This window comes from Ailuropoda melanoleuca, chromosome X (assembly GCF_002007445.2).
Source record: "Ailuropoda melanoleuca isolate Jingjing chromosome X, ASM200744v2, whole genome shotgun sequence".
Classification (NCBI taxonomy): Eukaryota; Metazoa; Chordata; class Mammalia; order Carnivora; family Ursidae; genus Ailuropoda; species Ailuropoda melanoleuca.
Window position 1 is genome coordinate 61,630,202 of NC_048238.1, and position 17,275 is coordinate 61,647,476.

At 34.2% G+C, this 17,275-nt stretch overlaps 1 protein-coding gene across 3 annotated transcripts in view; it reads right to left on the reverse strand.

Moving 5' to 3' along the window:
• HDX (highly divergent homeobox) overlaps positions 1-17,275 on the reverse strand; it is a 284,176-nt gene that overhangs the window by 55,210 nt on the left and 211,691 nt on the right. For 2 of the 3 annotated variants that reach the window (XM_034649783.1, XM_034649784.1), the window contains exons 9-10: positions 10,086-10,208; positions 4,751-5,790 (exon numbers count right to left, since the gene is read on the reverse strand). In XM_034649783.1, the coding sequence (XP_034505674.1) occupies positions 5,665-5,790; positions 10,086-10,208 (249 nt within the window). In that variant the 3' untranslated portion in view covers positions 4,751-5,664. Of the gene's footprint in view, positions 1-4,750; positions 5,791-10,085; positions 10,209-17,275 lie in introns of those variants that run through there. The other variant, XR_004622468.1, reaches the window with a different exon arrangement.

A 17,275-nucleotide genomic window follows, 5' to 3' on the forward strand; every position in this document is an offset into this window, starting at 1 on the left:
TATCCACATTTTCTAGAATGCCTCAAATGAACATATATTACTTTTGTAATATAATACACATAAGAAATGTAGAAAAAAAACTAGTCTCAAAGGTTCTGAAAAACATTATTCAATCTTATGGGCATACTCATTCATTGACTGTCCCTTAAATAGATTTATAATAATTTCCATTCATTTTTATAAAATCAAAGAATTTCACCATCTTAACTCAATGGTTTTGCAGACTGAGAAAGACTTGGGTCATTTGAAGTGCATGTTTGTATGTGATTTTTCTCCTTGAAACATTCTTGAAAATTAATGAACTGGGAAGGAAAACTGCTGATGTGCTATTTGAAATTTACCCCCTGCCCTCTCCCATTAGTTAGGTAACATGAAGAGTTTTAACTGGTTTAAGATTTTGACAAAAAGGCATGGGCATATTTTACCCAAATTAAAAGCATGCTCTACTGGTGTCAAAGAGAGCTAAAGTTAGATGCAACACTGTCACTTAAAAAAATTCCTTAAAAAATAGCATTCTTTGTTTATACTGTGGCAATTTACTTTCTGGTTTTACCACTTAAATATCCTATCCTGGACAAATCTTTTATCTATTACAGAATATTCATTCTATTACATTGACATTGAAGTAATTATTTTTTAAGTAAAGTTAGTTAAAGATGACATACTTGGCAGCTTGGAAGTCAACTAAATTTTCACTTGAGCATTCCATGTTCTCCTTTCTCTGACCCCTAATACCTTATTATTTTCTGCATTTTGGGGGTCTTTTATCAGAACATTATTTGGGGGAGGAAAAAGTTATCTTTAAAAAAAGAACAATGCTCTAAACACAAAGACTTATGGGGCACCTGGGTGGCTCAGTCAGTTAAGCATCTGACTCTTGATTTCAGCTCAGGTCATGATCTCAGAGTCATGAGATAGAACCCCACATTGGGCTCCTCACTGAGTGTGTAGCCTGCTTAAGATTCTCTCTCTCCTTCTCCCTCTGTCCCTCCTCCCCCCATTCTTGTTCTTTCTCTCTCTCAAAAAAAAGAACACAAAAAACAAAAAACACAAAAACTTAGAAAAATAAACATTAAAAGAAAGAAATAGATGTCTATTATTTGGAAATCATTTATTGCTTCTATAAAAATTTAAATAAAAACCCTATAAAAGATCACATTACAGTGATGTGTTTTTAAGGTGGTAATATATTTCAGAGGTAGTATCAGTAAAATGGGATGCAGGATCACTTAAAGGAATTACTTAACAAGTTAACACAAAATAAAATTTCAATGCAGAGCAATATATACTCAGTATAAACTGTAACGGAACAATCATAAATATATTTTCATGAAAATTTTATTTTATTCTCTTTCCCTCTTAGCAAATCTGATCTTAATAATAGCTTGGGGCAATAGTATCATAACTGTAGTCTCACAAATTAGTAGGATCCTCCCTTATATCATCACAAAGTATAGCTTGATATGATGAGTATGACATGTTGTCTGCCAAGAATAACACCAACTTCAAAGACAAACATTTACTCATCTTTTAGACACCATAGCACTGATAGCTCCCTTAAAAGGCTAATATGTCAGAATTTGTCATTTTTGGGATCTGAATGAAAATCTAATATATTTTTAAAAGTAGGCAATATCCCTGCTATACCATCACTACAATGTGGAGGAAGGACAGGAGTTAAATTTTTCAGAATTTCTCCTAAAAATGATCATAAACTATCAGGCTAAAATGAGGAAACTATTCCTTGGAAATGGGCTGAATGTCCCCTCCTCCCCCAAAACATAAAGCAATAAAGTCTAATTTAGAGCCTAGAATTCTTTTGAATACACCACTTATGTTTTCTCCTATAAACTTAAGGATGGCTGACTATGAAAGTGCCTTAAAATAGATGCTGCTGCCTTTGGGGAAATGGCCTCTTTGACATTTCTTGAAGTCTTGGTAGTATACAGAGCACAGGATGTGATTGGTTTGTAACTTTTTCATCTCCAACAATAACATTTTTATCATGATTACAATAGTAGCATAGAAGTCCTAATGTTGATGCCTGATCTTAGAACAAAACATCCCCAGTTTCCATGGAAAGACCAATGTTCATTTTTTTAATATTTTATTTATTTATTTGAGAGAGAGAAAGAGACAGAGAATGAGCGAGAGCATGAGTAGGGGGGAGGGGCAGAGGGAGAAGTGGACTTCCTACTGAGCAGGGAGCCTAATGCTGGGCTCTATCCCAGGATCCTAAGATCATGACCAGAGCCAAAGGCAGCTGCTTAACAGACTGAACCATCCAGGTGGCCTCCAAAAAGACCAATTTTCTTTTAATATTTTCCTTGCATGTGCTAACTTTCCTATTTTCCAGGGTAACTGTAGTTCTCATTTTCTGGTGACTAATGTTAGCTTAGCAGGAATGAAAAGGTAACTTCAGGTTATTTTTTAATACACATTTTAAGGTAAGTGCCCTTAGATAAACATTTGTTACTTAGAAAATGGTTGGCTATCCTAAGCTGAAAGTAGACATCAAAGTGTAGTAAAAAAAAAAAAAAAGCAGCTTTTTCACCTTGGTATCTGTCTTTGTGAGAGATGCTTCAGATAGTATGGTCTGTTTTAATGTGTCAAAGTCCTAAAGAAAGAAACATTAGTTGTTTTTCTCCCCCCGGTCATGAAGATGTCACAAAAGCCTCAAACTGATATTTTTTCTGCTTTAAGATGTCTCAAAAAAATTCCAACCTGTATGTGTAAGAAATATATTTTCTTCCTAATGAACTTTTAATACTTGACTTTGGCATCTTTTAAAAAAATCTACAGTGCTTCATTTAATTCTGCCAATTATGACTTTTTTCCCTGTATATAGCTATTTCTTTTGGTCCCTGGTACAGAACAACTACGTTCCATTTTAAAAATGTCTTAATTTTAATGATAGTAAAAGAAATAACCCTGGTTCTGAAACAAAAATATCAACAACAACAACAACAAAAACCCCGATTCTTAAGTGTACTGTTTCTATTTTAATGGAACTTTAAATAGGGACAAAGGAATCACCTATGCATCTTCTCTAAATTGTAGATGAGGATTTTTCCCAGGAATCGCACCTAACAGAAACTTTAAGTCTATTAAAATTTCTACTTAAATATTTTTATTAGTATCTCTGAGAAAGTGAAAAAACAGAATTTGTTTTGAAGTTTACGGCTTGCTGAGGGCTAGAAATCCAATGTCCGTAATGCAGAAGTTCAATGAATATTTTGTTGATTTGGCGACTAATTGCTGAGGTGTGACAAATACAATCCGTAAAGTTGAAAGATGTAGGAATTATCTATACTTACTTGGTGATAAGAACCAAATAAGAAAGAGCATAAATTGAAGCAGAAGAAATTACAGTTTAAAGATAAACTCAATGGATAGGAAGGAGCTCCTAGGAGAGACTAGCCTGGAATTTGTTCATTCTACCTTATGAAATGGTTTCTACATGTGCTGTGTTTAGTAGGGACTCTTTATCTCATGGAGGAATTGGTGTGACTGATAAATTTAAGCTTAATGCCTGACGTTCTTTTACTGAGAACTCTTTTTCTGAGTGGAATTTTACTTGTCAGCAAGGAGTACTAAACATTATTTGAAAAGAACTGTATGGCTTTCAGCTAAAAGGGATCATATCTAACCATTGAAATATTTGTTATCAAAAGAACCATAGCAGTAGCATGGCAACATTCATAAATAATAGCTGACAAAATGAAGGATTATCAATGAACCTTACCTATTTATGTATGGGGGAGGGAGTCAAAAGGATACATGACAGCATTTTTGCATTCATAAATTAGTATTTGTGAATTCCAATATCAAAATTAGTTTTCCTTGCAAATTACAAAAATATGTGACATAGAAACTTGATGGCCAAAAGAGCCATCTAGTTGGGGTGCCTGGGTGGCTCAGTCAGTTAAGCATCTGACTCTTAATTTCAGCTCAGGTCATGATTTCAGGGTTGTAAGATTGAGCCCCACATAGGGCTCCATGGTGAGTATGGAGCCTGCTTAAGATTTTCTCTCTTCCTCTCCCTCTGCACCTCCCTCACCTCTCTTTCTTCCTCTCTCTCTCTCAAAAAAAAAAAAAAAGAAAAAGAAAAAAAAAGAGCCATCTAGCTACTTGATTAATCTTCTAGGAATAGATAGTAATTTAACCATGCAACACAATTCCACACAGCCAACTCACAAATACATGATGCTGTGTGCTCAGGGAGAAACTTAGAAACTGGCATTTTCCCTTTTATGGGTCTTGGTAATACCATCTGGTACCCCAGAAAGAACAATCTGCAAATAATTGTTTACAGTGTGTAGCCATCTGGTACCTACTAATAGAACAATTTGGTAACATGCCCATTTTAGGAGTGTACTCACAGAAAAGTATCCAGGAAATTCAGAGGACTGTGATTTACAACCATAGTAGTGTATAACTCTTTTTGGATATTATCCTTGGCTGATGGCTCTGTACAAGCCTCACAAGAGAAAGAGGCAAAATATGCGGCAAAACTGGGGCACCTGGGTGGCACAGCGGTTAAGCGTCTGCCTTCGGCTCAGGGCGTGATCCCAGCGTTATGGGATCGAGCCCCACATCAGGCTTCTCTGCTATGAGCCTGCTTCTTCCTCTCCCACTCCCCCTGCTGTGTTCCCTCTCTCGCTGGCTGTCTCTATCTCTGTTGAATAAATAAATAAAATCTTTAAAAAAAAATAAAAAAATTTAAAAAAAATAAAAAAGAAGACCCTGCCTTAACTTGACTTCCAGTTTATAAAATGTAAGAATTGAAAAAAAAAATTATGAAGGTAGTGATAAATGTGTAACATTTGTGCAACATTTCATCTAACTCAGTTACACAAATTTACTAGCAGAATGTGAATCTTATCAATATTTATCATTTGCAGCAATGAAGAATCCCCATCAAGACTAATCTTTTACAACATTTTGTTTCTGTACACTTAATAATTTATTTGATTTTATGTTGGTGGATGATTTTTCCATAGTGCTTTCCCCCTATCCCCAAATATTTGGGTTAGAAAATGGAAGAATTTCAACAATTTACAATAATATACCAGTGATCATTTCAATTTTCAATCATTAGCCTAAGTCAAATTCTCATAGGAATTGGAAAATAATTCCCAGGACTCATCCAGGTAAAATCATTTTTAAAGTTTTGTTTTCAAATTTCAGTCCACTTTCCTTAGTAAAAGTATATGTGGATGATAGGAAAAGGAGAGAGAATAAAGATGTAATGGCTACAAAACAAAACTAACCAAGCTTTAGTAACTTGATAAGTAATGTTAATACCTTTATTTTTGTGTCTCTGGTCAAAACTATTACTAAAACTAAGATTCTTCTAAAAACCAAACAAAACTCTTTCAGAAATTAGGCATTATGCATTTCATAGATAAACTGCTAAAAATTAAATACAAATTTCCCCCAGAGTTTCATCAGTTTGGAAAAATTTCTCAAATGCTGCTTTTAAATTTCATGTACATTTTGCACTTTAGCCAGGATATCTTGTCCATTCTTCACAGAATATGTCAGTTTCAACAATATGTTTTTCCAACTGAGGAATTTTGAGGCAACAGGATGCAGTTATCTTGAAATGCACACCTGTTAGGCAGCCAAAAGGCTGTCTGTATCATATACCCCCCCTTCAAATCACAAACTGTCTGAGGCATTTTTCTCTGATAAAGAAGACACACTGAATGAGGTATCATCAGGCTCCGGTGAGGCATGATTGAAATCCATCTCTTCTAATTCAGGAGGTAAATCTGACAGCAGTGCCTGAGTCAGAAAAATCAATTTTTTAGAATTAGTTAGTATGTGGACAGTTTTTTTTTTTTCAATTTTACGTTAATAATTGTTCTCTCTTGTCAATTTATTTTCATGGACTTAAAGAATGAAACATTTCTCTTCAGGACCTTATACAATACCTTACATAAAAACTCTTCATACACTAGTAAGTAAAAAAAAATACTAGATCTTGAGAGTGTGGATTATGTAGAGTGAAACCCTAGGCAAAAGGGAAATCAGGAGGGAAATGAGCAGCTATTCTGAACCAACTGCTTTAAAGCATTTGATAAAAGTGATTTTCATACTAGTTTTTAAGTGTTCACTGATCACTGCTAAAAGGCTTTACAATTATATTCCTTATTAAAATACTCCTGCCCATTTATGCTGTCCTCTAGAGAAAAACACATTTCACAAGACTATTTTGTACTTCTTTGGGAGAAAGAACTTATCAACTAGGGAAAAAGCTCAGTTATTCTACTTTAAACTAAACATTAACAACTTGAAAATTCCAAGTAACTTTTTTTTAATTTTCTTAGGCTATTCCCATATCTATAGATGGCCAAGCACCCACCAGGGCACAGTTGGACAGTGAATCTAGCTGTGAAAATATGTATCTAGGCGGCTTCTCATTTCTCTGTTGGAGTAAATAGGATAAGCCCAGAGTCATGAACTAAGCTTTGCCATGGAAAAATTGTTTCATCTGGCATTGTAGAACATGCATCCATACAAAAGAAATAAATGATCAACAAAGTTTTATGTGGCTGACAGTCCTGATGCCCGCTTGACCATAAAAAATTACTGTGAACTAAATGATTGATTTGATGCCCTTAATATTAAAAAATTATGTATCATATCTCAGTACTTTTAAACCAAATTACTTAGTAGTGTGGGCTTTGGGTGCAGTGATAAATAAAGACCAAAGGAATAGGTACAAATGCAAGCTTGTCACTACTGAATTAAGGAACAGAGAGACAGGGCATGTTGGAGAACTTATGAAATCCATTGTTGAAATAAGACAGTATTTTGTTCTCTTTATTAAAATAAATGACATCTATACATTTGTCTTACAGCAGAGAGACAAGATTAGAAACTTTCTCCTTTTTGTCAGTTTCCATAAGGAAAAACTAACTCCTATCTGATGGAAAAGTTACTTATTTTATATGATTAAATAGCTCATGAACTTGCTGAAATTTGGAGAATTTACAAAGCAGTCATCTACTGGTTCTATATGCTTTCTAAGGTGTTAGGTTGCAGTAATAGGACACAGAGCCATTTTCTTCTAGAATAGTTTTTTTATCACTAACCCAGTCAAAGTGAAAAAAAACTTTGCTGACACTGGCTGATCATAGTTTATGAGAAATACATCACTGAATTTAGTTCACTTTACAACTGTGAAGAAGCCATATTAAAAAGGGTGAAGTCCTCCAACTCACATTCATTGAACATGTGCTCAGAGTATTAGAAATTCAAGTAAATGAACAGACTGAATGACATTCTAAATTCTAGTGGGGATACCTTCAAGTCAAAAGAGCATTATTTATTTTTTTGTAATTGCATTTCATGTAGCTGACTGACTATATATAAGGCAGCATGGGGCACTACTAATGCATGAGGCCTACTTCAAAATTCTTTTTAATATCTTACTAGATTGCAACATTGGCGCACTGAACAATCTATGGATTATGACAATTGCTAGAGCTGCCTTTTACATAGATACAAAAGTAAACACATAACTTTTATAGGTTCTTCAGCAGTCTATCTTCAGAGACTGATTTAGTGCCACTATTCCCAAAAGATTAAAGCAATTCCCAAATATATCATCTGTCTTTATAACACCTATTCTAAGCCCTGGGGTATGAATGCCATTTTCCATAATGTTAATCATTCTTATCCTCCTTGCAAAGTGGAGAAATTTAAGTTCAAGAAAAGCAATTGACCTGACTGGGATCACACAGTGAATTATCAGGGGAAGAAAGACACTAACTAATGATAGTACAGTGCTGGAAACATTTTTATTTAAAAATGGCTATTAATTTTAAAAAATAATTGGGGTAATCTAATATTTCAATCATACAGTGTCATATATTTTTTAAAGCCTGGACTGCTCCATTGGGGACAAATGTGCTGTGAACCACTCATCTCACTCAGCTTACCCAAACCAAAATTAATGGGAAAAAAATTAAGATTTTTAAAAATAAGAAACCAATGGGGGAGCCTGGGTGATGCAGTCGTTAAGCGTCTGCCTTCAGCTCAGGGTGTGATCCCGGCGTTATGGGATCAAGCCCCACATCAGGATCCTCTGCTATGAGCCTGCTTCTTCCTCTCCCACTCCCCCTGCTTGTGTTCCCTCTCTCGCTGGCTGTCTCTATCTCTGTCAAATAAATAAAATCTTAAAAAAAAAAAGAAACCAATGACACAATGGTTTTCTTTTATTAGTTTGAATAAAAATTGTTTTCTTCTATAAAGAAACCTGTAAGTAGCTCATAAAGTGAAGATCAGTAACTTAAGAGATCACCTTAATAACTTTTGTAAACTACTATTGATGTCTTCTATATTTAGACATCTATTATACCTGATTTCAACTATAAAAATTAGTAGTTTCTGTTTGGGTACTGATTATATAGGCTATGAATTTTAGTACAATTTTTGTAGGACTTTCTCCTTTTTATGGCCAATGTTTTGTCATATCTTAGTTCATCAGTCTTCTATCAGAGGAGAAAAGTGAAATATATAATAGTTACTTTTCTTATTTGTTAGTGGTCTTAGGGAAAGAACCAAGCCAAGGGATGAGGTTAGCATTAGAAAACAAAATGCAGTTTTTGTGCTGTTCCAAGATATCAAGACACATAGACAGTTGTTGCTAGTTACCTGGCCATGTAACTCTGAATTCAAAACCATGCTATATCTTTTGGGACCAGGACAACACTCCAAGTTATTTCTATGGTTGAACCTAATTTTTTTTACAGTTATTTAAAATTTACAGTACCCTTGGGACCATGTTTAAGACTGACACCTTTTTCATTTAAAATCCATAGTTTGCATTCCTGAAAAAACACTTTCAATACACCATGGAATATGAATAACTCACATAATACAACAAAATGCTTAAATGAAGCTGGCAAAGCTAACTGAAGACTACTGTCTTGGAATGTCTGTGTGTGAGGCATGGGGAGAGCAAACTTTATAAAACTGGACACATACTGTACATGCTGGTTTTATTCTCATGAGTGAATTATTTTCTTTTAAAAAAGAATTGTGGGATGCTAATACTCTTCTTTTTCCCTGGAGATATCTGGGATGAGCTACACATGAGCAGTCTTGCTTGGTTATAAGGGGCTAATTTTTGTACAGTATCCTTGAGATTCCTTGCTGAATAAAAACCTACAAGACTGTTTCCAAATTAATGGTTACCTGTGTGACATACTATTCACTGAATGTCTCAAGAAATCAACACAATAGTAAACAACTCAGAGGCAAATTTGATATCATTTAGTATTGAATATAACATTAATAAAATTCTATAGTTTCAAGCATGCTTAACACATTTTATATGCATTTCACATAAAAATGAGATGGAACATGTAATTTGGAAGTAATTTGTAAATAAAAAAACACAGTGACAAACAAAAGACATCTCTGGGGTAAAGGAAACAAGCATTCTAGTTAAACTGGGAAAAATAAATGATGCACTGTGGTCACAAAGAATTTCAGAAAGTAATTTCATATTTCTTAGTGATAAGCAACATATTTTAAAATAGAAGGTATTCAAACATTTGTGAAATCTAGTGAGGTCTGGAGGGTAACTGAAATCGAGAAGAGAGGTAAATGCCTCACCTCTTTTTTTTTTTTGAGTTCCAATAAAACTTTACAAAAACACATCAAGTTGGATTTGGCCCATGAGTCATAGTTCCCTGACCTCTGCACCAGAATATTTTATTCACAAGATTCCAAAATGTGTGCCTCTCCAGTTAGGGTAGGCCAGGCTCTACAAAGAATGAGAATTTCTTTAAAATTCATTTTTAAAATTATTTGTCCTTACTTAAGTCTAGCCTGAAATTAACAAAGTATGTTAATCAGTTATTTTCATCTTCTACTAATGTAGCACACAAATATCTGGATATCTATTCTGAAAAATACTGTGCTAAAAAAGGTTATAAACTAACAAATCCTTTCTTGAGGCCAGGCAGTAGTGAAGTGTAAAAATGAAAAAAAATTAAGAACTCAAGTGTGACATGTCATTTTTCAACATGATACATTATAGCTTACTATTCTCTTCTGGCACCTACCTGCTGTTGCTCCTTATCATCAGCTTTCATAGCTAGTATCAAGCTTCTAACAAATGTCTGAAGTTTAAAGTATTTTTGCTTTTGAATCTCTAGCTCATTTTCAATGAATCTGACTTCTTCATTCTGAAGGAGAAAAGATCAAACAATACAATTACCCTATGCAACCTAGGACTATACATGTTTCATGCACAATAAAATTCTAAAAAAGCAATCCAATTAGAAGGACAGTAAAGAAGATATGGTTCATATATACAATGGAATATTATTCAGCCATCAGAAACAATGAATACCCACCATTTGCACTGACATGGATGGAACTGGAGGGGATTACGCTAAGTGAAATAAGTCAAGCAGAGAAAGATAATTATTGTATGGTTTCACTCATCTATGGAACATAAGAACTAGGAAGATCGGTAGGAGAAAAAAGGGATAAAGAAAGGGGGGTAATCAGAAGGGGGGATGAAGCATGAGAGACTATGGACTCTGAGAAACAAACTGAGGGCTTCAGAGGGGAGGGGGTGGGGGAATGGGATAGGCTGGTGATGGGTAGTAAGGAGGGCACGTATTGCATGGTGCACTGGGTGTTATACGCAACTAATGAACCATTGAACTTTACCTCAGAATCCGGGAATGTACTGTATGGTGACTAACATAATATAATAAAAAATATATATTAGTAAAAAAAATAAAGCAAGGAAGAGCAAATCAAAAAAAAAAAAAAGGCACAAAAAGCATGAAACGTAAAAGACTACATTAAAATTAAAACAAACAAAAAGTTTGCTCTTCAAAAGATGCTTTTAAGAAAATAAAAATATGAGATACATATTGGAAGAAAATAATTGCAAATCACATATCTGATAAAATACTTGTATTCACAATACATAAAGAATGCTTATAATATAATTTTAAGACCACCAACAGAATAAAAACAGGAAACATATTTGAACACACTCTTCATCAAAGAAGACAAATCAACATGTGAAAAATGCTTAATATCATTTGTTATTAACGAAATGCAAATTAAAACACCACAGAAATATTACCACTAATCTACTACAATATCTAAAGTTAAAAAGAGAGACAATAGCTAGTGCTGGTGAGAATGTGGACCAATTAGAAGTCTTATACATTGCTAGTGGGATTATAAAATAGTACAGACACTTTGGAAAATGTTTTGGCAGTTTCTTATAAAATCAAACATAATATAAATTTTCTTTCTCACCATCTGACTCAGCAATCTTACTCTTAAGTATTTACCCAAGGAAAATGAGAACACATGTCCACAAAAAGACGTGCATGACTATTCATAACAGCTTTATTCATAATAGCAAAAAACTAATAATAACACAAGTGTTCATCAGCAGATAAATTGTGGTCTTGGTTACACAACTGTGTCCACTTGTCAAAACTTATCTAACTATATAAAGAGGTGAAATTTATTGTATGGAAATTATATATCAAAAACTTGATTTAAATTGTTAGGTAGCCCTCTTGCAAAAAACAAACAAACAAACAAAAAACAACAACACACACACAAAACATAAAAATGTTAAAAATAAGCTGAGTATTCTCTGTAGCTGGAGAACTGGTCTCAAAGAGAATAGCAGGACCTTAACAGTATATGTTCAAAGAACTGCATAAAAGATATTAAAATTAGTTAATTCTATGGTCATTCTTATTGTTTCAATTGAGAGGATAAAGTTATATTAATCACATTCAATCTGTGAACTGCATCAATTATTTTATCTGCTCAGTTTAGAACTTATTTTACCTAATAAAACTGCTTCCTTTTCAGACCACTTAATATCAAGACCATCATCTGCAAATGATTGTTTAAGCTGAATTCCTTATCCACAGGCACTCTACAGCAATCTAAATTATAAGTAAGTGTTATAAAATTTAAAATGCTTCTACCATATTATGTTTGACTAATTCTACACTTGATTATTTTAGTATTCACTGTCAAAGCCGTAGTATTAGTAAAGTGGTGACCGAGAAGTCTTTTTTTCCTTAAAAAATTTTTTTTATTATGTTATGTTAGTCACCATACAGTACATCATTAGTTTTTTTTTAATGATTTTTTATTATGTTAGTCACCATACAGTACATCCCCGGCTTCCGATGTAAAGCTCAATGATTCATTAGTTGAGTATAACACCCAGTGCTCCATGCAGTATGTGCGCTCCTTAATACCCTTCACCAGGCTAACCTATCCCACCACTCACTTCCCCTCTATAACCCTCAGTTTGTTTCCCGGAGTCCATAGTGCAGTCTTTTCAAATACAGGAATCGTAGTGTCTCCTTAGTCTTAATGACCTGCACTCACAGTCCATTAAAAAACATTTTAAAAATATTAACTTACATTTGCAGAAATCACAAATCATCTTTTGGCATACAGGTCTCTATTTTTTCATGCTAATATTTCTTCTACTCAGTATTTATGCAATGTTTGAAAAACATAAACAACTTTAAGATAATTTAATAGTGCAAGTATTTTCTTCTTGGAGCTTCTTTTTGCAAGCCTGTGAAACACTTCCTAGATTACAGGCAGAGATTTATGTATATTTTAGAGATTTTCTTAAGTGTTGTGTTTGTGAGAGGAACTAGTAAAATAACATCAGTTACTGAATTGCACAAAACAAGATCTAGCTCAGTTTTCTTGTTAAAATCTTCCCCACACGCAAGAAACAAATAAACAAATCATAAAATGGGCAGAAGATATGAACAGACACTTTTCCAATGATGACATACAAATGGCTAACAGACACATGAAAAATATGTTCAAAATCATTAGCGATCAGGGAAATTCAAATCAAAACCACACTAAGATACCACCTTACGCCAGTTAGAATTGCAAAAATTGACAAGGCAAGAAACAACAATTGCTGGAGAGGATGTGGAGAAAGGGGATCCCTCCTACATTGTTGGAGGGAATGCAAGTTGGTACAGCCACTCTGGAAAACAGTGTGGAGGTCCCTTAAAAAGTTAAAAATTGAGCTACCCTATGACCCAGCCATTGCACTACTGGGTATTTACCCCAAAGATACAGACATAGTGAAGAGAAGGGCCAAATGCATCCCAATGTTCATAGCAGCATTGTCCGCAATAGCTAAATCATGGAAGGAACCGAGATGCCCTTCAACAGATGACTGGATTAAGAAGTTGTGGTCCATATATACAATGGAATATTACTCAGCTATCAGAAAGAAAGAAATTCTCAACAGTTGCAGCAACATGGACGGGCCTGGAGGAGATTATGCTAAGTGAAATAAGTCAAGCAGAGAAAGACAATTATCATATGGTTTCACTCATTTATGGAACATAAGAAATAGCAGGGAGATTGGTAGGAGAAGGAAGGGAAGAATGAAGGAGGGGTAAACAGAAGGGGGAATGAACCATGAGAGACTGTGGACTCTGGGAAACAAACTGAGGGCTTCAGAGGGGGAGGGGGTGGGGGAATGGGATAGACTGGTGATGGGTAGTAAGGAGGGCACGTATTGCATGGTGCACTGGGTGTTTTATGAAACTAATGAACCATTGAACTTTACCTCAGAAACCAGGGATGTACTGTATGGTGACCAACATGATATAATAAAAAAACACATAAAAGACAAAAAAAGCAGAAATAAGCAAACAAAAAAACTTCCCTACATTCCCAGTAAGCTTTGTCAGTTCTTCTCCAAGACAATTGTAGGGAGCATTCAAGGCTTCATGTAGACTGGAGCTCTGATAGCTGAGCAGGTAATCAATGGCTGCCCAAACTGAGGTGTTATTTTATGATATAGCTACTCATAACTCAGGGACTGAACTCACCAACTTGTCTCATAAGTATTTTGGATTAGTCAAAACTCCTAGCAATGTGGATTTCTAGCAATATATATCAATCAGAAAGCCCACTATGCACAAACTGAGTATTGCATAGTAATAATTACTGAATGCACAAAAGAAACCATTCTTTCATTTTGTTATAATGAATCCCAAGAATGAGAGACTATTTAATTCAATGTGGGAGAAAAGTTATAGTGATCCAGCTTCTAATCTTAATTGATTTTATATTAAAGAGAATTTGCATACTACTATTCAAAGTTTTTCCAAGGATAAGTAAACTAATTTCACTTATGCAGGAACTAGATCCTGGGCACGTATGTGCTGGAAACTAGACCAGGTAACACATAGATGAATAAGATAAATCTCTGCTTTCAAGAAGCTTATGATGAATACGCTTCAGAAACCAAAAACGTGATTTTGATCCCAAAACAGGGAACACTAGCATGCGTATGCAAAAAGAGAACAAAACTGTTTTCTGAAAAGAGATTGAATTTCAAAACTGATAAGCTGTTTTCAGTCAACATCCTGAAATCAGCAATGAGACCTGCTATATGAGGTTTTATTTACCCTTAATTTCTATTTTTTTTTCTGGGAGAAAATAGTTTACAATCTAACTAATTTCCAACAAATCAATAAGGAAAAGACATTAAGACATTAGAAAATTAGGCAAAATACTTGAAAAGTTACTTCACAAAGATTATACAAAAAGCCAGTATCATAATAAAATATTTAGGTGTATTAATTACCAGGAAATGAAAATTAAAACCACAATACAATAATATCTCACATGAACCAGAAAGGCTAACATGCAAAAATCAGACAGTACTACTCAAGGAGAGTAATAGACTTCCTATTCACTGATGTTGGAAGTGTAAAATTGGGAATTCCATTGAAGTTGAACATTTTTACATATTTCCCTTATGATCCAGAAATTTCATAATTTTCACAAATACATATGTGTGGAAATGTATATATATATTTACACATATATACGTTATATAGGATATTACTGTTTTCTACAAAATTATTATTGAAATAAAACTGACATGCAATATATATATATTGGTTTCAGGTATACAAAATATTGATTTGACAAGTTTCTCAATGCTCATGACAGTAAGTGTAGTCCCAATATATCACCATACAATGTTACTATAATATTATTGAATATATTCCATATGTTGTACTTTTGTACTCTACAACTTATTTATTTTATAACTGAAAGTCTGTACCTCTTAATTCCCTTCAACTACTTTGCTCATTCCCCTACCCACCTCCCCTCTGGCAACCACCACTTTATTCTCTGTATTTAAGTGTCTGCTTATTTTGTTTGTTCATTTGTTTTGTTTCCTAAATTCTGTGTATAAGTGAAACCATATGGTATTCATCTTTCTCTGCTGTATTTGTTTCAATTAGTGTGATACCCTCTAGGTCCATCCATGTGGTTGTGAGTGGCAAAATCTCACTCTTTTTTTACGGCAAAGTAATACACATACACCACATATACACAAACACAAACACACACACAAATTATTTCTTCTTTACCCATTCACCTATCCATGGACAGTTTGGAAGATTGTATGTTTCTAGGAATTTATTCATTTCGCTAGGTTGTCAGATTTGTCGACATATAATTTTTCACAATATTCTCTTCTAATTCTTCATATTTCTGTGGTGTTGGTTGCTATTTCTCCCCCTTCATTTTATTTATTTGAGTCATCTTTCCTTTTTCTTCATGAGTCTGGATAAAGGTTTATCAATTTTGTTTATCTTTTCAAAGAACCAGCTCTTGGTATCATTGATCTCTATTATTTCTTTAGTCTCTATTTTATTTACTCTTGCTCTAATATTTATTATTTCCTTCCTTCTACTAGCTTCGGACTTTGTTATTTTTCTGGTTCTTTTAGGTGTAAGGTTTGGTTGTTTATTTGAGATTTTTCTTGTTTCTTGAGGGAGGCCTGTATTGCTATATAAACTTCACTCTTAGAACTGATTTTGCTACACCCTAAAGATTTTGGACTGTTGTGTTTTCTTTTTCATTTGTCTCCATGTATTTTTTATTCACCTTTGATTTCTTCATTGACCCACTGGTTGTTCAGTAGCGTGTTGTTTAGCCTCCACGTGTTTGTGTTTTTACCAGTATTTTCCCCCCTGTGGTTAATTTCTAGTTTCATACCATTGTGGTTAATATTATGCTTGATATTATTTTAATCTTTTAAAATTTATTGACACTTGTTTTATGGCCTAATATATGACCTATCATGGAGAAGGTGCCATGCACACTTGAAAAGATTGTGTGTTTCTTTGCTTTTGTATACAATGTTCTGGAAATGACCATCAGATTTATCTGGAGTAAGTGCCATTCAAAGCCACAGTTTCCTTGTTGAATTTCTGTCTGGATGATCTATCCATTGATGCAAGTGGGGTTTTAAAGTCCCCTGCTATTTTTGTATCACATCAATTTCTCCCTTTATGTCTGTTAGTATTTGCTTTATGTATTTTACCACTACGTTGGGTGCATAAATATTCACAGTAGTTATATCCTCTTTTTGGATTGTCCCCTTTATCATTATGTAGTGTCCTTCTTTGTCTCTTGTTACAGGTCTTTGTTTTAAAGCCTATTTAGTCTGATATAAGTAGTGCTACCCCAGCTTTCTTTTTTGCCTCCATTAGTGTGGTAAATGTTCTTCCATCCCTTCACTTTCAATCTGCATGTGTCTTTAGGTCTGAAGTAAGTGTCTTGTAGGCATCATACAGATGGATCTGGCTTTTTTATCCATTCATTGACCCTATGCTTTTTGATTGGAGCATTTGGTCCATTTACCTTTAGGGTAATTATTAATGGGTATGTACTTATCGCCATTTTATTTTTTTTAATGTTTTTTTTATTATATTATGTTAGTCACCATACAGTACATCCCTGGTTTCTGATGTAAAGCTCAATGCTTCATTAGTTGCGTATAACACCCAGTGCACCATGCAACACGTGCCCTCCTCACTACCCATCATCAGTCCATCCCATTCCCCCCCCTCCCCTCTGAAGCCCTCAACTTATCACCATTTTAAAAAATTGTTTTCTGGTTGTTTTAGTAGTTCTTCTCTGTTTCATTTTTCTCTTGTTTACTTCCCTTATGTTTTGATGGCTTTCTTTAGTGTGATGCTTAGTTTCCCTTCCCTTTATTTTTTGTTTATTCTAATTTTTTGATTTGTGGTTACCATTGCATTCATATATTACATTTTATGTGTATAGCAGTCTATAATAAGTTTATGGTTGCTTAAGTTTGAACACATTCTAAAAGCCCTAGATTGTTACTCCCTCCTCCATGTTTTATGTATATGATGTTTTATTTTACATCTTATCT